This window comes from Hoplias malabaricus, chromosome 9 (genome assembly GCF_029633855.1).
Source record: "Hoplias malabaricus isolate fHopMal1 chromosome 9, fHopMal1.hap1, whole genome shotgun sequence".
NCBI classification, from domain to species: Eukaryota; Metazoa; Chordata; class Actinopteri; order Characiformes; family Erythrinidae; genus Hoplias; species Hoplias malabaricus.
The window spans coordinates 22,805,591-22,828,294 of NC_089808.1; the positions used below are offsets into that span (position 1 = coordinate 22,805,591).

The 22,704-nt window shown below is 41.2% G+C and overlaps 2 protein-coding genes across 5 annotated transcripts in view; one reads left to right on the forward strand and one right to left on the reverse strand.

The window, feature by feature from the left end:
* Window positions 1–22,704, reverse strand: part of LOC136707211 (sorting nexin-16-like) — a 24,200-nt gene continuing 1,496 nt past the window's right edge. The window contains exons 1-8 of one of the 4 annotated variants that reach the window (XM_066681159.1): window positions 8,623–8,717; window positions 5,281–5,552; window positions 4,187–4,273; window positions 3,911–4,059; window positions 3,433–3,502; window positions 3,124–3,260; window positions 2,048–2,176; window positions 1–930 (exon numbers count right to left, since the gene is read on the reverse strand). In XM_066681159.1, coding sequence (XP_066537256.1) covers window positions 822–930; window positions 2,048–2,176; window positions 3,124–3,260; window positions 3,433–3,502; window positions 3,911–4,059; window positions 4,187–4,273; window positions 5,281–5,544 — 945 coding nt within the window. In that variant the 5' untranslated portion in view covers window positions 5,545–5,552; window positions 8,623–8,717 and the 3' untranslated portion in view covers window positions 1–821. Of the gene's footprint in view, window positions 931–2,047; window positions 2,177–3,123; window positions 3,261–3,432; window positions 3,503–3,910; window positions 4,060–4,186; window positions 4,274–5,280; window positions 5,553–6,110; window positions 6,184–8,607; window positions 8,718–22,704 lie in introns of those variants that run through there. The other 3 variants (XM_066681161.1, XM_066681158.1, XM_066681160.1) reach the window with 3 other exon arrangements.
* On the forward strand, window positions 7,788–22,124 carry ripk2 (receptor-interacting serine-threonine kinase 2). Its single transcript, XM_066681155.1, has 11 exons — window positions 7,788–8,735; window positions 10,437–10,590; window positions 11,566–11,721; window positions 12,205–12,362; window positions 14,001–14,050; window positions 14,892–15,053; window positions 15,846–15,931; window positions 16,432–16,524; window positions 16,779–16,872; window positions 17,020–17,232; window positions 18,332–22,124. Exons 1-11 carry the CDS (start codon window positions 8,545–8,547, stop codon window positions 18,712–18,714), a joined length of 1,740 nt encoding a protein of 579 aa, XP_066537252.1. The 5' UTR covers window positions 7,788–8,544; the 3' UTR covers window positions 18,715–22,124.

Here is a 22,704-nt window from a genome sequence, read left to right on the forward strand (position 1 = left end):
TGTTTTCAGAATTCAAGGACAGTGCAGTGACAGCAGGGGTTGTATTTTCTGCCAGAAAAAGAAAACTACAATATTCTAGAGGGCAGCCTTGGTCGCATGTTTATAGAAGCAAACTTGGGATTCGAAGGTTGCCATTTCGATATCCCCAACTAGCAGGGAATTGGGGGTGGGGGAGTGAAGGGACAGCACTGTCTCCTCCCTCAACATCCACAGCTGGACTGCATTTACACCAAACCACTGCCATTTAACCATTTAATTGTGAGAGGTATGAGAAATTCTTTTTTGAAATTAATGCATACAATTCATACAAAACCATTAGGTGCAGAATGTACATTTAGAGTGGGTTATACACTGATCAACTGTAACATGACCACCTCCTTGCTTCTACATTCATTGTCCATTCTCTCAGCTTCATTGTCCATACAGGAACACTGTGTAGTTCTACAATTACAGACTGTAGTCCATCCATTGCTCTGCATACTTTGTTTGCCTCAGTACACCCTGTTCTTCAATGCTCATGTATGATATATTGAGTGTTCTTCTTGAAGCATGCTGAGCATCAGTGATGTTTAAACATTTACATTGTTTACAACAATCTGAATTTGTGGAAATGTGTAGCTGTGATAAAACACAAAGCATTATTTTACATTTATTGCCCATTTTTATGGCAGAAAAACAAAAGAGTGAATCTGGTTATACAGAATGTAAATTGAAGGCAATGATAATGTAGTACATAATTATATTTAAATTAACAGAAAATATGGTTAACTGCCAGTAATACATTCAGACGTGTACAGGTGAAGTCAATGAGACCATGAGATTTACAGCTGGTCTTCTACAACTGTTTGGTAACAGACACAGTCTTGGTTCTCAGTCGCTGGTCCACTCCAGCAAGCTCCATAACTTCTCTTTGTAAACTGGATCTGTAAACTGAAGAGGAAAAAAACAGTTTTATCATTTCCCTTAAAAAATGTTTTCGCAGTAGAAAGTCAGATTTTTTCAAGACATTACATTTCAAGAACTTGCCTTAACCTGATGTTGTACTCCCCCTAGTGGGCACAATATTCCCTGTCTCCTGGTTTAAATCTACTGATAGAGGAGTCCCGACATGTGCATGTTCACAGAGTGTAATGAATCAGCAGAATCAGAGCTCTTTGTGTGCTCTATGTCTCATATCACTGTAGAAATAATGCACAAGGCTTTCTCTCCTGTTGGAGGTGCTGTGTTTGTTTATGAGAGCTTATTCTGAATGGGCTTTTGAGTGGTCAGAGCTGACCCCTGTTGTGTTTAATCAGAGTAAATATAAACACAATTGATGTGTTAATTAAATTCATATGCACGAGTCCTGTTGTTCAAAAGGACCATTTCTGCCTCCAAAAAATAAACATCTAAGTTTGTTTGACTGCATTCATTACAGATCAAACACACGCACAACATCTGTGACACATCACGCTGTTAACAGAGAACAGGACATGACATGGCTGAAAAGGAAGCCACTCAAAATGGCAGCCTGCGAACAGAGGCTAAGGGTTGAATTATGAATGCATTTAATTTGAAAATGCCAAGATTTTAAACTATATACATTTATTGACAAATAGACAGGAAGCAATGTATAAATTATATTTAAACAGTTTTCTACTAACTCCTCGTGCAATCCACAAGCCAAGACATGTTTGGTGTCTTCTTTGGTTTAATCTGCAAGGCTAATGTTGCTAACACTAGAGCCAACCGCCCAAATCTTTTCTGAAAACACAGCCTTAAATCACTCCAAGATCTTTCTTTAGGAAACAATATGACTTTCTGTGAACTATTTACTAACTTTTATATAAATAAAACCTCACAGTGCCAGCTGAACAGTGTCAGACATTTTAGAAAGAGTTTTTGTACCGAATTCTGCCTTCCCTCAGAGACCAAATATTGTATGGCAGAATGCATACATATGAATGGGAAATGTGAATGGGAAAATGGACTAAATTTAATTGTAATTTATTTCACAATGTTTTGAACAAAAAATGTAGTAAATATCCATAACAAAACAAACAGTCACCTTCTCTCTGGGTTCCTCATGTAGTCTGTCTCTTTATTAACTCCCACTCTGTCAGCTTCTGCTTTCACTCTCATGTCAGCACTGCTCTCAGTCATCTCTCTGAGCTCCGTTTGGGAGCTGGACATGCCACTGTGGGCAACACAACACGTGAGCACTACATGTGGTTTAAAGACCACACTCTAAAAATGTAGTTTACAAACCTTAAAGCTCTGTCAATGCACAAAACCCACAGCTTCACAGACTGTATATATACAGCACTATGCAAAAGTCAGAGACCAACATCCATTTATTCAATTTCTAGTCAAAAAAAGCCATTACACACAATTCATTATTCTTTCATACTTATTTTCACATAAAATTACACTTGCATAAGTTAAAAAAACAGGTGTTTTCAAAATTAGACTTCACTATTCACAATTACTAAATAGATTAAAAGCTATAGGGAACCATATTGCATGGCCTGGTATTGCATCTAAAATGGCCCCCTCAGGTAAACAGCTATAAAGATTTCATGTTCATTGATCATTTATTAATACAGGTCATTTTCATAATATCTGCACTAAAGTGTAATATTGCACAATTTTGCCATATTTAGTTATTGGCCCAGACTGGGAGAAAACATCACCTGATTGACCGTCACTGTATGGCAATATCTCAGATGCAGAGCTAGTGTCCAGATGTCCATCAAAATTTGGCAAAGTCTGAGTGGACTTCCAGCTATGTAGGAGAGATTCTGTTTTAAAAATATGGCTTCCCCCATGTGGGGAATCCACTCTGTGGAGCATAAAGTAGTCATTTCAGGGACTACAAAGCCATTCTTCTGCTGTAACAATAAAAAATGGCGATTATTAATATTATTTACTTCTTTTTAATGGTAAAAATGACTGAATGCTCCTTTAATCCCTAGCCTTGTGCGGCCAGTCAGCGCCACATCATTCATGTAACAGATTAGCATTGCTCTTCATTGCCTGGAGGACAATAAACATTTGAATGGAGTTATTTGTTCCCCAGACTCTGGACACTGGACAATGCTCTCCTTCCAGAAGCCAACAGCTCAGGTCATGTGGCTACATTACTGCATTGTTTGCTCCAGTTTGCTGATCTGGAGCTCTCGGTTCTGTAGGATTCTTCTCAGAGAGTCGATCTCTCGCTGCTTGTCCAGCAGCTCCCTCTGCAGGCGATGGTTGGTCTCCTCCAGAGTCTCACAGTAAGCCTAGGGCGACATATACTGCTGTTTTGTTTTCATTCATGACAATATAAAGATGCTTCCCGTCAACATCTCTGAACAGTGGACATTTAAATGTGTGGACATCCCTATTTGCCGGTTTCTCGTAGTTACTGAAAGTGATAATGATTTGTGGTGGCTTATGAAGACAATATCTCACCCTGCTCTCTTCCAGACTGTCAAAAGGACCAGGGGGGTCATCCAGGCACAAGAACGCTCTCACTGAATCACTGCAAAAAGAAGGCAGACATTGGACATTCAGGGTGAGCACAGACTTTATGGCCTGTGTCAGCATCCCACGAAATCAACAGAACTGGACTCAATCCAGTACTGAGGTCCGTTTCAAAAGGTATAAACAAAGCTGTATCTTTGGTGTAACAAGCTTTAAAGTCATTATATCCAAACATCTCTAGACAATCTCTATAAGAAAGCATGCGGTACTCTCTATGGGCCATTGTGGAGTAGCTGCACATGATCAAAACATCAACAACCCCATTGCGAAGCATAGACTCGAAAGGTATTCCTACCCCAACATTGGGCTGGGCATCACTTATGTTAATGTAGCTGAATGGCATCAAACTCAAACTTCAAACAGGGTTGAAACATGGTTTAAAGTAGCTGTAGAGGTTGTTCGCCACCTGTCAGTGATGTCTTTGTGGGCTACAAGGTTCTGCAGGAAAGCCTGAAGACCCAGCTGTCTCTCCTCTAGGAAGTTCATGTCATAGTTGTCTTTGAACCAACGCTTGGGCGGCAAAGCAAGCCGGAATTGGGGGAATGCTTCTTTGAGCTAACACACACACACACACACACACACACACACACACACACACATATATATAAAAAGATCAATGTGATACAGTAGCTACACCTGTTATTACCGCACTGTCCCCTGAGCCCATCCACTTCCTCCTAACCTTGTCATTGAGTCTGGAGAAGTCAGTGTATCGTCGGAAAATCACCCAGCTCTCGTCAGGTGCTCGCCTCACCAACACCTTATAGACCTGAAACAGACAGAAAGAAAAAGACATTAAAAATATTAAAATATCTGTGAAATCTAAGTAGAAAATGAATGTGTTAATTATACGCTGCAGAAAATCACATGGAAGCTTCAACAATTAAAAATAATTCACATTGTATTGTGTCCACCATTTGTTGAGTGACATTAAAGGCACGCTAGGTAGTAATTTCACCTTAAAATTACAGCTTCAAAACCATTATGTTGCTGCACTGACCTGTAATAGGGAGAAAAGAGCCTCTGTTTTTGCTACTCTGTGCTCAGCACTGCCTAAAACTGCACTGTGTAACTTTTGGTGAAGGGTAGGAATCCCCCCTTGATTTCATGACAGAGCTGCAAAAGTGAATTACATTCTGTGAACTCAGAGGCAGCCCAAAAGCAAAAATACCATTTCTGACATACTGTTCCTTTAAGATCTGGTATCTGGCATGGCTAATATTTCATGCTAACACCAGAACCTTTGATTGGTTCTTCTTTTGTGTCTATTTCCTTTTCGAGCTACAGATTTCTTGATGACTCCACATCTTCTCAGGCCCATAGCACTGGGCTTTCTCCTGTTGTTTTGAATATATTTCTCTGACTTATATTTCTTTATGCAAGTGGACTATTTTATAGCTAATTATAAATATACATAAAAATCAATAACTCAATCATTTTTGACAGGAAACTAAACGAAGGGTGGTCTCAAACCTATGTCCATGTTTAGTAGTTAGCAACTAAAAAGTTCCAATCTGACCAATGATCATTATCACAATCAGTCTCTTCTTAAGCCACATTTTGGCAGTGTTTTATAAATAGTGTGGAGCTTTGTCATGAGTGTGTGACTGTTACACACAGCCATGCCATTTATTTTCAGAACTGCATTCCTCTTACTGAACCGATCCAAGCAGAAAATGCTGGATTGGATACTGGAGGAAATATGAACAAATACAATCAGATACTGTAACAAATCAACCCTGAAATAGTCAGTAAAAACCAAAAGTCTAAGCTTACTGTAAACTTTGCCCGTTCCTCCATGACCTCGTAGCCCACTAAGGTAGCTATGGGTGGTCTGTCATAAAGACTTTCTCGACTGGCTCCGTTCTCCGTGCTGTTGAGCCTCCTCAGCCCTCTCCTCACCCATATGTTTTGAGACAGAGAGTCTGAGCTGGCAGTGAGGTTGCTCAGGCTGGATGTTCTCCTGTATCCGAGTCTTGAGTGATGGGATGAGGGACACATCTCCATGGGGTATGGGACGGGGACAAACGGCCCGGCCATAACTATGACTTTAAAAAGGAAATAAAAAAGAAATAGAAGAGTTATCATTGACCAACATTTTGTGTGTAATATTTATTTGCAGAGTTTGTCATATTACAACAGTGATCAGAAGTGTGTTTTGTACATAATCAAAACAACAAAATATCATTTGACTTAGGTTTCACAAAATTTGGCCCATGACTAGAGAACTGTGGAACATCACAGAACACCCAGCATCTACTTATAATTTATATAAAGCGTTATAAGTGCCAGTTGTAACATATTTTGAGTTTGATTCTGGTTTAAAAACAAGGACATAGCTCCAAAGTGGGAGATGTGAATGCAGAACAACAAAACAGAGGAATATAAAAGCCAAAAAATGGGAAATTAATCTACTGTAAATATGGTGGAACAAAATATATATAAAGTAAATATAATTGTTATTTGATATAAGTGACACGTGCATAAATAAAAGCATAACCAATAAAAATACTGCAAATATATTTGTATTTAAATATATTAAATTGGTAAAAACAAACTCACGTAGTGTTGAATCTTATGCAGTATAATTTTATCAGGTTACTTACCAACAGCGGATTAGTTATTGAGGTTAATCAGCTGTATCGGGGAGAGCTGGGCAGGAATGAGCGTTAAATGGCCTAGATTTAATGCGATATTGTTGCCCTAAAATCAGCTGACAGACTCAAAACCACATAAGACCCACCTGTCTTCCGTCAAGCCCCGCCCCCATTGCGCTAGGATTGGTTAGAATGTCATGCTCACTCGCAGCCCGCAGAATTAACCAATTCTATCGCAGTTGGCGTGAGAGGGACAGCCAATCAAGGTGCAGGAGGGCGGGACCTGACTGAAAACGGGTGAGTATGAAAAATAACTCAAATTCGCACAATCGCTGGAGTGTTTCATCTGTAGGCGGAGCCATAGAGCCGCGGTATGATTGACTGTGAGTAGAGCCAATCAGATTTTAGAAAGATTTATATTATAAATAAAATCTACTAAATAATTCATTTAATTCATGAAAGACTTCCATAATTAATGGAAATATTCACACTATGTTCGTGCTGTTTAACAAAGCTAGTGTAGTAATAATACATTTTATTAATACTATGCTAGCTTTCTTAAAGAGAAATTACATCCAAAACTGAAAGCTTAAACATGGCTATGTTTGTTGTAAACATGCCTTCTTGCCTCTGAGATATTCTATTTTAAAACTAGGAATACCACCTTCTGATGATGTATGTTGAAGGTGAAAGAGCATTTTTGGAAATCTACAGCTGTATTACAGAACAACACACACACACACACACACACACACACACGCACGCACACACACACACACACGCACACCTTGTATTCATTCACTGGGTTATAACATTGTGAGGGATTCCCTGAAAATTCCCCAAAATGTACTGGACATTCCCTGAAACCTGACACATTACTGGAATTCCCGAAGTCGTTAGGCTCACAGTAATGAGGGCAGGCCTACATTTAAGTCAGCATATGTGCATTGCTGTATTACCACTCAGTCTCAGAGGTTAGGACAGACATCCAGTGTCTTTATATGGAGCTGTGACTGAGTGTAAAGGTATGACTCTGGGAACTGTGATGAAACCAATGTCACCAATGAGATCAGCTAGAGTGGCTAAGCTGCTGTTATTTTTATCAGACGGAGGCTGTTTGGCCAACATTGTGGAAGGCAGTTGACTAAATCTGGAATTCCAGGAATGTCTATGAGGAAACACTTCCCTGGATTTATTTGGAATATCTTTATGTGAAAATAAGACCCAATTCAGTTATACATATACACATGCACAAATAAATACGTATGGACAGGTTTAAATAAAAATATATATGCTTATGTAAATTATTTCACACTCATTCATCAAAAGCCACGCCCCCACCACAAACTCTTTGCTGTGATTGGTCAGTCTGATTTTGTCCTCTGTGATTGGTCAGAAGTCAAATTAGGTTTAAAAAAAATAGAACTAAATACTGTTCTAGTCTATTCCATTCTATTCCATTGCTGCTGTTGCCCCGTTCTTTTGGTTCATAAACTGCTGCTGTGATTTATACAACCTCAGCCTCACGCGCATCAGACGCTGACCAATCAGCGCGCGCTCTCTCTCCCAGGGGACGTGGCTCCTGTACGGAATCGGGTGCGAAAAAAAATCCACGCGCTGCCGGTGTCTCCGCCTCTTTTACCCACACGCACCTGCGACACGGGAGAGGAGGATCCGAAAAACAGAGGAGAGAGGGAGACAGAAAGTGAGAGAGTGAAAGAGGGAGGAAGAGAGAGAGAGAAAATACACGATTCAAATGACCGCGGAGAGCGCGAGCAGCTGCTCCTACGGACTCTGCGCGTGACAGCGCCACGTGCGGTTCGTAACAGCCGCTAACGGCGCTGCGGCGAAGGCACGAGCTGAACGGCAACGTTTCGTCTCCGTTTTTTTTAGGGGGGTGTTGTTCGTTTGTGTGTGTGTGTGTGTGTGTGTGTGTGTGTGTGTGACGGAGTTGGTTGGGAGTGATACGCAGCAGATTCACCGAAACTGACGGTTTCTTTTCGTTAAAGTTCCCCTAAAACGTCATTGTTTCTGTTGTTTTCGTTTGACACAAACCCTTAACGTTCCGTTAATTCGAACTAAAGTACCGTTGCTGTCCCTTGCATCTTCTGAAGTTTGAAAAAACGAAAATAAACAGTCGTGTGCCAGTTTCGTTCTTAGAATTGGCGTGACGTTTCCCGTTAACGTGAAAGTTCCAGTTTCGTAAAAGCCGTTAATTTCGTACGAAACCGACGTAGTGTGACAGTTATATTTACATAAAACGACGGTGTAGCTTTAGCGCGAAAGGGACCCGAACGAAAACCGTAACGTTAACGTAACCGCCCCGGGCTCTGTTCACATGGTCATGCCGTTAATGAGGCACTGTGACGCGTCCGCGTCTTCGGCGGCGCCTCGCGGGGAATTCCGTTAGGTGTTCTCCCGGTTCTCCCGGTTCTAGCTCGTGATGGAGTCCGCGGGCTGTGTGAATATCGGCCGGTTAACAAGCACGCTGCCCGTCATCCCGTACCGTAAACTCACTGACCTCCACTACATCAGCAAAGGCGGCTTCGGAACGGTGTTCCGGGCGCAGCACAGCGACTGGAGAACCACCGTCGCCATCAAGTGCCTGAAACTGGACTCGCCCGTCGGCGAGAGGTGAGTCTATGCACTCAATTGTTTTGGAAATCTGCTAGAAAGAAGGCTGTAATTATTGAGGTTTGTCCCCTTTTTTTACAATAAGGACCTGTACTTTACAGTGAAGGCTTTAAACTAGGTTCTGAAACATTGCTGTGAGGATTTGATTGCCTTCAGTCCTATAAACATTAGTGAGGTCCAGTACTGAGGCTGGGTGATCAGTATTTTGGATGTGGGATTATTAGATAGAGCTCAAACACTACAGGTGCACTTTCACAAGCTGACTGTCTTTAAACCCCTCTGGTGGACTCTTGGTATTGGGCATAGGGGTCTTAACTATGTCCAGACTAATGTAAACTAAGCAACAATGTCCACAATATGTGCATTTTCACTGTTTGTAGTTGAGGGATGTCAACAAACTTTTGGCCAAACCCCATTCTGCCAAAACATGAACTTCAAATGAACTTTTGCGTTTTCTACACGCATTGTCCAATTTATCATCTTCACTCACAATACAGGAACACTTCATAGTTCTACAATTACAAACTGAATTTTATCTGTTGGTTTGCATACTTTTTAGCCCCCTTTCACCCTGTCCTTTAATGGTGAGTTTGCAGGTATCTCAGTATTACAGAGACACCGACGTGGTGCTGATGGTGTGTAATGACGCCTTTCTACTGCATGGTACATAATCTGCGCCGCTTGGCTCTTATATATATATATATATATATATATAGAATCAGCATGCTCTTCCAAGCGAGCTGAAAAGAGACTAAATGTAAAAGAGCAATGGTTGGTCAGAGAGAGCTGTTAATCACTATGAAATGCAGACTACCCGCACAAACTGGCCATCTGTAAAATCTTTAATCTACAGCAGAGATTATATTTGTTTTTATCTGACCCAAAATGACAGCTCATTGACAGGTTCAAACGCTCCTTGGATCAGTGGCTGAGGAAAAACTCCAGCTAGAGTGGGACGAGCAGCAAGGAGCGCGGAGCCGTCTGAGCCCCTTGAAACAAGCAAAAACACACACAGGAAACTGCAGTTAATATTACAGACACTTTTTTTTTTAAAATTATTATTATTTTAAAGCTCATGGTTCCTGTTAGAGATGGGCTTTTGCAACATCATCAGCTATATTTCACAGTGGAAAATTTATAAGTTACTAGGGACCAGGTCTGAAAGGTATGTCAAGACTTGCCAAGTCCATTCCAGTAGATTTGCACGCAATGCAAAGCGCCATTACTGTGTTGCACTGGTTTGAAAGGATCAGACACAGCAGTTGCTCCTGGAGTTTTGCAGCACCTTACCTACCCACTCCCCACTCTATTAAACACCCGCTACATTGTTGGTCCACCCTGTAGATGTAAAGTCAGAGACAATAGGTCATCTGTAGCTGCGCAGTGTGTGTTGCCAATAACACTCGTACCAATATAACACACTAACACACCACCACCACATTAGTGTCAATGTAGCACTGAGAATGATCCACCACCACATCACACCTGCTCTGTGGTGGTCTTGTGAGGGGTCCTGACCATTTGAAAAACAGGGTGAATGGTCTGTATTGTCAGTGGAGTTGATAAAATAGACAAGGTTAAAGTATGCGTAAGACACACTTAACAGTTCAGCAGGACGTTGGTCTGGTGTAAGTTGCATTCAGTTGTTGCTCAGAAGGGGAAACCCATAGAGCATTTACTTCATTTGAAACTTCCCCACAGAGAAAGGAACTGTTTACTGAAAGAGGCTGAGGTGCTCCACAAAGCCCGTTTCAACCATATCATTCAAATCTTTGGAGTGTGCAATGAGCCCGAGTTCTTCTGTATCGTCACCGAATTCATGACCAACGGATCTCTGGACGAACTTCTGCACGAGGTAAGCATCAGTTGTCTGTAACCGTTTATCCAGTTCAAGGTTGAGGTGGGTCAAAACCCTACCAGAAAACCCTACTAGCTGTTATACAGCCTCTGTTGTTGCTAGGTTCATCACTTTTGTAACTTTTGTAGGAGGGTAGGGAACCACCCCACACCACTCCCTCTCGAATTCAGGGCAGTACTGTGAATATGAATTACATTCTTCAACTGTAGGGGGAGCCCAGGAGCATATCTTAGTTTGTGTTCCTATAGTCTAGGCTTGGATTACCTGGGACGGGTTGTGTTTGTGATGTCACAACACATGGTTGGGGTGGGGGGGGGGGGGTCTGCTAGGCTCTCTCTGCTCATGGCAGAGCAAAGGCATCTGGAGTCAATGGAGAGAATTCCATATGTTGAGAAACACATACAGATGAGGATATTGCTCTATTCCTGCTGCATAGGTGGGTAATATTGTCTTATTTTTGCTGTTTCGGATTTCTTAAAGTGGCATGTCTCCTAATCTGCGAGACAGCTAACTGCATTACCGAAAGTGCTACTAAACTACTCAAGTTACAAACGAGTTTCTGTGGTAATTCAAAGTGTGAATATGAATAGAAGCTTACAGACAAGTTAACCTTCAGCCATCATACCGTTCCACCTTAAAAGATGCAGAGCTTCTGAAGGTAAACAAACCAGAGAGAACATCAGTTCCCCACATCTTAGACGTTCCTTTTAAACCGGGTGATGGACTGGTGCTCTGGCCAGAGTGTGGTCCTGCCTTGCCCCTGGACCGACCATGACCCTAGTGCAGTGACAGACGATGAATGAATCTGAGTGAATGAATCAGCGTCCTTAAACAACATTGTTAAAGATGTAGGCTGAAGTAAAAACAGCAGCTCTTGTGTTATGAAATTTCCTCATTCGAGTTCCTTCACGTTTAGCATTGTCTTCCATGTTACCTGTCTTTCACAGCCCACTGTTTTCTCTTGTGTGACAGAAAAACATGTATCCTGCGGTGGCCTGGCCACTGAGGCTTCGCGTTCTGTATGAAATTGCACTGGGGGTAAACTTCCTCCATAACATGAGCCCTCCACTGCTCCATCACGATCTGAAAACACAGAATATCCTGCTGGACGGAGAGTACCATGTGAAGGTGTGTGAGCTTTTCCTACTTTTGTGATGAATTGCACGTATGCCATCATTCACACAGCTTTTTTTTAATTCTGAGGAAAACCACTTCCTCTTGATGGCGATGACTCTTAAGATTGATACCCGTGAGTAACCTTTTCCAAACACACGAGTTAGATTTAGACACTCCTTAACCTTCCGGCCTGCAGTTCTGAGCCATTACTCGGAGATAGAAGGCTTCTATTAACCTGTGTGATCTTCTTATGAAAAGCAGTGGGTGATTTGCATTTGAGCAGGACCTTGATTATTCCAGGAGCAGTCTTGTGTAAACCTCTTCTATTAATAAGGATATGCCTAGAACCGTTGAAATGAACTCTTCTCCTGATTGCAACAAGCCCAATTGTTCTTGAGAGCCATCTGCATGTGGACGCTGGGTTATGCATAATAACCCCATAACCTAGTTGAACTCCTCATCTAATTTGTATTTCTTGTTTATCATCCTTGACAGATAGCTGATTTCGGCCTGTCCAAATGGCGCCAGCTTTCAATCAGCAAAGGGTCTGGCTCTAAGCCCGTGGAGATGGGAGGCACCGTCATCTACATGCCGCCTGAGGAGTACGAACCCAATAAGAGCCGAAGAGCTGACGTCAAACAGGACATGTACAGGTCTGAGTTGGCTTGATATCATGTTAGGAAGCCTATGCTATACCATGACTATTGTACTTTTAGAGACAAGCCAAGTTCATTTTTCAGTATGTTTTGATGAAATAAGAATAGTAAACAAGCATAATTGTACTACTTTTTTTTTTTTAACCTTTCTTTCTACACTTATCTGTCTTTATACAATAGCAGTGAACACTTCAGAAAGTTTAACGAACAGTAACAACACACTCTGCTGGTGTTAATAATAATTATTGAGAAAGACTAGTGCTTTACTTTTGAAAACAGAGCCAAAGCAAGCATCTTATCTGATTTGTAGTTTACTGATTAGCTGTTTAGAAAGTCAATACTTGCTTCTCTTCCACTTTTGGCTTCTCAGCAGCAGGGGATTTAAAAAGAAAGCTCTGGCTACTTCAAGAAAGATCCCTGTTATTTATAATGTGTCTAAGTTGAAGAGTAAATGATGACCTATTACTGTAATGTTTATAAATGTAGTTCTAAATTATGCTTTCCTCTACATGACTATGGTTTCTCTTTGTAGCATCTGGCGTTTTTCAAACAGACTGAAGAGTTTATTTTAATGGCTTGTCCTTTCTGGTCTGCATTTTTCACTTATTCAGCTCATACCTAGTTAGGGCTGGATAATTATTCGATATCAATATATATCACAATATAAACAATATATAATAACAATGATATGAATTTTAAACACATTTTCAATATTTCTATATATACATTATTTACAGCATCAGTCACGCACTGACATTCATTACAGGGCGCTACCGTCAGTTCATTGCACTCTATTTTAAAGTTAGTTAAAAAATATTAACAATGACAAAGCTAATAGGTTTAAGTTTGTCATTGATGTCATGTTTCTTGTTTTTCCTGGCAATTTTTCAGAGTGATTTTTATTGTTTATATGATATCGGAATTATATAGTATCAGCAGAAACTAAGAAATATATTGTGATATAAATTTTGGCCATATCGCCCAGCCCTATACCCAGTTATTTTAGAGAGAGAGAGAGAGAGAGAGAGAGAGAGAGAGAGAGAGAGAGAGAGAGAGAGAGAGAGAGAGAGAGAGAGAGAGAGAGAGAGAGAGAGAGAGAGAGAGAGAGAGAGAGAGAGAGAGAGAGAGAGAATGAAAGAATGAATGAATCCTGAAACGATTGCATTTTCATTGTTTTTTGTTGGGCTTCCTGAGGTTTTTGAATGCCTTCACAGATCTGTGAACAAGACACAGAAACGGCACTCTGCTCACAACAAAGCCCACATTAGTCACACCTGCTTGGGCTCCTCCTCTTTATGAAGGGACATTTTTTCCAGAGACACTGCAAATTAAGTAATGACTGAACATTCTGATGTGACAGAGCAAAAGACAAATTCTTGTTCTATCAGCTTTTGTTAGAAGTTAAGTTAACTCACAATTTTAAAGTAGCATAATTTGTCATGCATGTGCCCAGCCCTTCCCCCAGTACATGACTGGACTAGTCTTGCGTTAGGCCCCAGTTTGTCCAAGATTAGTCAGAAGCCTGTTGAAATTGTTGGACTGAAGTGAGAGTTTTTCTTCCTCTAAGGGGAGTCCCGAGTGGGCAAGTGTGGCAGTTCTTCAGCCATTCACTCTGTTGTTCTCTTCCTCTTTCAGTTATGCCATTATCATGTGGGAAGTGCTGTCGCGACGGATACCGTTTGAAGGTAGTGGAAATGGATGGTTTTACTTTCTAATTTTGAACATCATGACTTAGAGGAACATGCAAGCCAGGTTTTAGGCCTTACGACACAGTCGAGGGTCCGGCTACAAAGTGAGAATGAACTTTCTCCCCTGACCCACCGTCAGAACAAACCCTAAAACACAGCCCAGTAAACAAGGAACTTCCCTGGACATTTAGAATAGATCTAAAAATAGTCAGTCTGTCAAGGACATTTTAATATGTCAGTGGACGTCCAAAATCCATTTTAATAGGTCAGTTAAATGGTGACCAATTAATAATGTCAATGGACGTCCAAAAAAACGTCTGATAGTCGTCTTTTCAACTTTCATTTTCAACCTTTAGAAAATGTAGATTAGACGGCACTCATTACATTATTTCAACGGCAAAATGTTTACTGGGAGTGGAAAGTTAATCACCCTCAGGTTTATTAGTATTTTTGGGTGAAATTGTAAACTGAACTCTTGGGACATTCATAGCTTCAGGGACAATTGTACTTTAAAATAACACACAAAACAACTTGGATGCAGAAATACACAAGAGTCCCGACCTAAAGAAACTAGGAGGAGATTTTAAAAAGGTATAGCTATTAGCCCCTCACTTTTCTCAGTGTTCACAGAACAAGTATTATACCGTTGGCATTGAATTTTTCATTGTCATTGTTCCAGAAACAGTTTCCTCCTCGTAAATCAAAAATCACATACGTTTGCTGTGTAATTTAATCACAGACAGCTCTGTTCTTAACATGACACCGCTGTATTTCATAACTGCTTCCTTCTTTTTCTTTCCTCACATACATTGAGTTATTGTTTCTCCATGTGAATCAGACGCCACCAACCCCATGCAGATCATGTTCAGTGTCCTGCGAGGACTGCGGCCCGATACGGGACCGGACAGTCTGCCCACAGACATCCCCAGCAGGGAGACACTCATCAGCCTCATGACCAGCGGCTGGACGGCCAACCCAGACGAGCGGCCTTCTTTCCTCAGTGAGTGTCTCAGAACACAACTGTCCAGCGAATACCAACAAACTGTTGATATAACATACCTGCGTGCGTTTACAAGGTGACTGTAGGATGCTTTGCCTAATGCACGTTGTTCTAGAAAGTTCTTCCTGTGCAGACTAATAGTGAACAATATTAGTGAGGTGATCTTTTTGGATTTTGGATCTAAATGTGTTTAAACAAGTTTAAACTTGTGGTAATAGACCCAAGGAGAGTGGAGATATGAGAGCCTCCGTGTGGCTCATTTGACACTTCTATAACAGGGTAATATGTCCCTTTTAAGGCCTGCGTAGTCATCTCCAGTCATCTGCTTGTTTGGATATTACTTCCCTCCCCCACATAAAACATAGTTTATTATACAGACTTTAAATATTTTAGCTCTTGCAAAAAAAAAAGTTTTTTAATATAAATGTAATTACCTCAGATTGAGGTGGTCTTGTCAGTTCTCAATTTAAAAACATGATCTGTCTTGGCTCGTATTTGAACACAGTGCTTTTCCCTGAATTGTAAACTGTGCTGTGTTTTGTAAGAGCTACAGAGTAGCAGGCCTATTTTTACCGTCCTTTACTGAGGGCTTCCTAATCCTTGCTATGGCCCATTTTACTACCTCTGTGCCGCTCTGTTCTTCAGTTCCTCTTTTTTCACAAGCATTTTCTTGTCCCATTTTTTTATTTATATAAAAAGTACTTCCTTTCCTTTCAGCAGCCAGTCAAGTAGTTAATAGGGTTTCTAAATGTCTTGATTTGTGATTGTTCATGTATTTGTGTTGTCCACTAGACTGTCTAATCGAACTGGAGCCTATGCTGCGGAGGTTTGACGAGATTGACATCCTAGAGGCAGTACTGGAGGTCAAAAGATCTAAGGTGTGTTTATACAGGGACATGAAGGGATATAAAAGAGAAGGCAACATGTTATATGTTGGAAAATGAAATAGTTAAGCCCTTATTAAAACATTGGGCCTTATTACAGAAACAGTCCTATTGTTTTAGAGGGTTACAAGTTTGGCTTTTAGTTTTGGGATTACAGGTCTGTCCCCCTTCAAAGACGAAAGAGCCTGATCTTCTTAACTGCCTGTGGCCATTGCCAAGTTGGCCACAGAGTGTAAAGGCTTTTCTTTAAGCTCTCTGGTGTGTGTCAGAAGATGAGGAGATGAATAATTTATTTGGTTCTGAGATGAATTATAATTTGATTAGGAGATATAAGCTCAGTGGGAGTTGCACAATTTCGAACATAGCATGTGTCAGACCTTTGTGAATGCAGTAAAACCGAGCTACGACTGCCTTTAAAAGTTTTCTAAAGGTTTCACTTTCATTTGTCACACATTCTCCCAAATACAATATGTGTATTTTCTCCTTCTTTATAGTATATGAGGCCACTGAGCAGTGGCTCAACAATGCCTACGAATGGAAAACCCATAGAAGAGAAGAGTTTGAAGCTACACAGTACTCCCTGGCCAGTCAGTTTCTATGGCATCTTTTTCACAGACCTGCTTTTAATGATGTCTGCTGTGTGTGTATACATATTTAAATAACATATTCCTGCTTCTAGGTGGTTGTGAATTTCTCTTTTTCATGTGTCACCCTAGTAGCTTAAAGGTTTATCAGTTTGGGATCATGCAAAGCTACAGAAAATTAGATTAGCATTGGTTTTATTGTAAATATGAATGTTATTTACGATGGTGAAATATTTTTGATTATGATTCTGTGACAGGACAACAGCTCCACATCTGGATCAGGGTCCTGCTCCTCTCAGGAGACAGATATGTCCCAACCAGCCTTCCTTACAATCTCAAATCCTTCTCATGGTAATTCTTTAAGCCTGCATTTCTACTGCACTGTTGGTGGTGTGAATTTGCACCAAAAATTAGACATGTTTTAAAAGGTGATGAAGAAGAATTTGAAGAATTGCCTGACTGCTCCTTTAACTATACCTTGTACATGTTTCCACTCAGGTGCACACGGACCCATACCGTCAGTTTTATCCTTACCTTTGGATGCTCCAAAACCTCTGTTGGATCAGAGCTTTCAAAATAACCTGAACCCACAGTACCAGACGGCCCAGCCCATCTCTAACTACAATATCCCTCTTAAACCCCATCCTCCTCAGACTGAGTGCGACCTGCCCCTCAATATCCAGCCTCTCACCTTGCAGACACACCCACAAGGTACATGGCATGAAGCTACACTCTAGGTCTGTCCCAAACCTTCTACACTATACACTATAGGTCCATCCCAAAAGGTTCGGACTACGTAGATGGCTGTTTAAATCAGTAGCATTCTAATGGACGTCTGTCCTCATGAGGCAGATTATTGAGACACTCTACCTGTAGACCAATGGCGTCACAGCTTGTTCCCACCCACTGCATGCAACAGGTGTTTACTTACCTCAGTGGCTAGTGTTGCCTCCACATTCCTGCGAATTCCTTGGAGTCTAGTTTTCCTGTTTTTATTGGCATTAAAATCATTTCTGCTCTGGGAGAAAAGCAAAATAGACGGGAATTAAGCTTGCATTCAGTGGCACGGTGGAGCAGCAGGTAGTGTCACAGTCACACAGCTCCGGGGACCTGGAGGTTGTGGGTTTGAGTCCCGCTCCGGGTGACTGTCTGTGAGGAGTTTGGTGTGTTCTCCCCATGTCTGTGTGTGTTTCCTCCAGGTGCTCCGGTTTCCAAAAACACGTTGGTAGGCAGATTGGTGACTCAGAAGTGTCCGTAGGTGTGAGTGAATGTGTGAGTGTGTCGCCCTTTGAAAGTCTGGCGCCCCCTCCAGGGTGTGCTCCTGCCTTGCACCCAGTGATTCCAGGTAGACTCAGGACCCACCCCCATAGTGAATGATGAATGAATGATGTTGCATTGCATTATGGGATTCGCAGCTGAGGAACGGTTCAATACTGCCTTAAATTTTAGCCAGATTAAGGTATCTCGGTAGGCAGCATATTTAAGGTATCTAAGAATTGGGACACCCTACAGGTCAAGAGAGCTCACACTATGACATAACATGCTCTGTATGTCAACAGTTCACTAGGATTTGCGACAGACCTCAAATTTCCAAAATTAACCACACACATTTTAAAGGGACACTAGGTAAGATTTGGTATTTTTGCTTTAGGGCTCTCTGTTGCAGAGTATAATTCACTTTTACAGCACTCTCTTGAAATCAAGGAGGAGGGTGTTTTTTGTTTCTACAGCAAGTAACTGCAGCTGCTATTGTTCATAGTCATTTTAACTGTTTTTGGCTGATCTGTAATCTCCTCCCTCACATTCTCAGATTTCCCGTTGCCGTTGGAGAGCGGAGGTCCGGCCGGGCGCTGGATCAGCTCTCGGCGGGAGGAAGTGGTGCAGCAGATGACGGAGGCTTGTCTGAATCAGAGTTTGGATGCACTGCTGGCCCGGGAGCTGCTGATGCGCGAGGACTACGAGCTGGTGTCCAACCAGCCCACTCGCACCGCCAAAGTCCGCAAGCTGCTGGACACCTGTGAGCGCCACAGCGAGGAGTTCTGCCGCGTCGTGGTGAGGAAACTTCAGGAGAACAAGCAGATGGGTTTGCAGCCCTATCCTGACCTCACCTCCCCAACACCACCTCCACCTTACAGTGCCCCCAGCGCTCCACTACTCTCCAGCTCATACAACAACACCCGCAACCTCTTCTGATCCGCCAACTCCTTTCAGCCGGACACTTCTATACTTCCTTTCAGGAGTCCTTTCAGTGACTCCTCTGAGGTTTGCTCTTGTTTTCGGAATATCTCGGAAATCTGTTTTTCTGAAATCTGGAGCGTGTGTGATGTTCGTTTAACAGATTGTTTTGCTGCGTAGCTTTTCTGTGTGACTGAACATCGCCTTTGGAATCAATCCTTGGGATCTTACACATCAGCCCTTGTTCTGGAGGGTCCTGGAGGCATTGGACTTTCTCCTTGTTCCTGTGTGGAATTACATAATCCAGGCTGGTTACAGTTGCTCTTGTAGGACTCTTTTAAAACATTGCTGAACTGATCAGAATGAACATGGATAAAGCTTTCGGTCCTACAGACTTGGTCAGCATTTTCCATGAGTTCCTCGCCTCTGCATTTAAGTGATTTTGTCTTCCTCTGCAATGATCATGATTTTTCCATGACCTGCAAAACATACAAGGCTCTTATAATGTAGCTTTTCTGCTCCAGCAGAGTCATTCAGCTTGGCCCAAATTGGATGTGGGTTTGAATCTTATTTCCTTCATAGCAATTAGGTCATTTATGGGTCTGATGAATTTTGTGAAGATAACTGATTACAGTCAGTTATGTCATATGCCTATAATCACATCACTAAAGTCAACAAGACGCTGTCTGGTTCCTTGTGCAATTTAGTTTTTTTCTGAATCGGCTATTGTGTTTGTCTGTAGGGAAATGGCAGCTTTTGAATACTGTGCATAGTTAGTGGCAGTGTGATACAAACTCGTTTGTCGTGTACTATTTTAGGTTCCGGCCGTTCTGTAGCTTGGCTAGGCTCGCCTCGGTACACTACTTATTATTCACAATCCTCTGTGGTTTTATACCAAAACAACATGCAGGTTTCTTGAGTGGAACATGACTTTGCTAAATTGGTGCCAGAGGACGCTATGAAAGGAAATCTCTTTTGCTTTGAAAGAATTCAAGCATTTCGGGAAGAATGCAGGTTTGGGCATAATGCATAAGGTTGCATTAGCCATGATTAGGGCTGGACAATAATTCAATATCAATATATATCGCAATATAACATTTTTCAATAACAATGAATAACATTTTCAATATAATAATAATAATACGTTACATTTGTATAGCTCCTTTCTCAAACTTTCCAAAGGACACTCCATTAAAAAAAAGTGATCATGATATCAATAAATATATATATTTACAGCATCTGATCACTGATGGGGCACTGTCATTATTTCATTGCACTCAATTTTATAGTTAGCTTGAAAATATTATAATTTACAAAGAGGTTGTTGTTTGATGGTGATGTCATCTTCCTTTCGGTTCTTTGTTTTTTGTTTTTCTGTGGATTGTTTATTGTTTATTTCGATATCAAAATTGTTATTGACTGAAATTAAGAGATATATTGTGATATAAATTTGGCCGTATCGTCCAGCTCTAGCCATGGTCTTAACATACACATTACAAGCTGTAACATCAAGAGCTGTGTGAACCCTTACAATTTCTCATTCAGTTTGTGATAAAGACTACTGAGCAAGTAGGTGAATAGTGGCTCCAAGCTGTTGTGCAGTTTGTATTTGCAACCTTATGGACTTTTTCTAGACAAGGGATCCTTCTCTGTCTTTGGAGTCAATTTTATGATTCTTGGAGCACACGACAAGCCTTGAATTTACAGTCTAAATCTGGGAAGAGGAGAAGACCGCTTTGAGCGAATGAAAAATGCCTTCTGCAGAAGGCAGCACCAGCCAAGCTGTTACGTTTCGGTCTAGGGGATGGGTAGAAAGAGAAACTCACAAGCTGTTCTGATTAACCCTGTGTATGGACTTATACCTGCTGACTGAATGTGCTGCTCCGTGGACTGTGGCTCAGTGTCTTAGAGCCCACCCTGAGACCGAGAGACCTACGCCACATTACTGACGAATATCTCAGGACTCTACTGAGGGACTTGTTCAGAAAAGGCTTGTTCTTCACCTACAAAGCCAGTTCCACTGGTACCTGATGTGTCTGTTTAACAACATTGTTGTTGTTGTTATGTTCAAGTTTACATCTCAAGAGGCAGTTAGAAAAGTGCTTTACATACCTTCTAACCCCCACAGCCCCCTCATTGTCACATACAGTTTTTGGCTTTTGGCCTAGTTGTGTTCTGGGCTGCACTGAATTGGATTAGCAAAGCTAAACCTCGTAGGGCTGGACAATAATTCAATATCAGTATATATCGCAATATAAAATGCTTCAATAACAATGATATGATTTTTAAACACATTTTCAATATTTCAATATGAATTATTTGCAACATCAGTCACTGACTGACGTTCATTACAGGGCACTCATTTTAAAATTTAGTTTAAAAATATTAGTATTTACAAAGCCAAGACATTTAGGTTTGTCAGATATGTCATATTTCTTGTTTGTTCTTGGAAGTTTTTCAGTGGGTTTTATACTGTTTATATCGATATTGGATATTATATCGTATCAACCAAAATGAAGAAATATATCGTGATATAAATCTTGCCCGTATCGTCCAGCTGTAATTTCATGCTTAATAAATTCCACCTGATTTAGTGGGATTTTTTTTTTCCCCGTTTTTAGATCATTTTGGATTTGTGAGGTACTCTTTCACATCAGCATTTAAGCAAGGTAGCACTTGGCCTTGATTTAGTTTTGACCTCTGTCTGGAGCATTTATTCCTGGATAAAGTAATAATGTCCTTGATTTCGAGGCCATGCTTTTGTTATGCTACCTAGGATAGGACTGTATTTGTTGAGCTCGTTCTCATGCACATCCCCTACCACTGTGGAGCTGGACGCTTCCCAAATAGCTTTTGGTTTGCTCAGTCTTCCCTGAGGCTGCAAACCACACAGTCTTTTCATGCTGCAAACATCGGGTTTGCTCTCTTGCCAAGTCAGTTGGTCTGAGATATGTAGGCCACACTTTGACAAATCAGTGTAGCTTCATGTTCGGACACTCCTCAGCCTCAGTTTGAGTTTATGGAGGGAGAACTGCTTGTGCAGTTTTATGTTTCAATACTCCAGTAAGTAACTCCGGTTTTTAGAAGGCAACATATACCATATCTTATGTTCATAGGTAGAAATAACTAAATCTGTGCCAAATGTGTCAGAATTGTTCGTTGCCTTAAAAAACAGGCTAGGCCCAAATGAAGACGCTTGCCTTTTTCTCTAATAGTGTCATTCCTTGTTTGTTTTATTTATCAAACACATAAGAGACCGATCTCTCTGCTGTCACTCATCCTAAATCCTGACTAATAATGCATAGCCAATGTAGCAACGTACAGGTGGCAGGGATGTGATTTCTTTTATTACTGAACATGTTCTGTACATAAAGAGCGACTTCCAAAAGAGACTTCGTCTGTGAAGCTGTGTTATTAAACTGTGTATAATTCCTTCCACACTGCGAGTGCTGTCTTGTCACTTCACAAACACCACAAGGTTCAACTTCACTGATTTCGCAATGCTTGTAATGCCAGGAGTCAGTCAGCTTTTCCCATGCTCTGTTTACACCATGGTTCAGATGGCGACTTACAGTGTAGAATGCACTTGTTCTTGGGAAATTCATACTGAGAAATGTGATTCAGTTTAGACGGCTATTTTGAAACTAGGTAGTCTCCCTGTGGTGCTCTTCCTAAAGAAACCATGGTAAATGCAAAGTTACAGGGTTCTGCATTTTAAATTATTTCCCACGAGTTTGGGTCCCTTTCCCCTGTGTCTAATCAGTAATGATTATTAGATGCTCCTTGGTTTAAGATTTAAAAGTTCACTCAATTACCCTTGAAAACTTTGATTATTATCATAAAGTAAATCACTGCTCTCTCTGCAAATTTAATATGAGTCTTTCACAGTGGACTGTGTTGTTCAACTTTGCTATTGAAAGGGGAGGGTCTCTCTCTATCTCTCCCCATCAGTACAGAAGTCTAGAAATAGATGCTGGAACTTGAGAAGCCGTCTGTCCTCTTGTTTGG

What these genes read in the sequence shown, in the direction of transcription:
- ripk2 (XM_066681155.1), top strand. Translation starts at nt 8,545, where the DNA reads ATGGAGTCCGCGGGCTGTGTGAATATCGGCCGGTTAACAAGCACGCTG. An exon ending in GCGACGGATACCGTTTGAAG is followed by an intron (nt 14,051 to 14,891) that starts GTAGTGGAAATG and finishes CATGTGAATCAG; the next exon opens with ACGCCACCAACCCCATGCAG. An exon ending in CTTGCAGACACACCCACAAG is followed by an intron (nt 17,233 to 18,331) that starts GTACATGGCATG and finishes TCACATTCTCAG; the next exon opens with ATTTCCCGTTGCCGTTGGAG.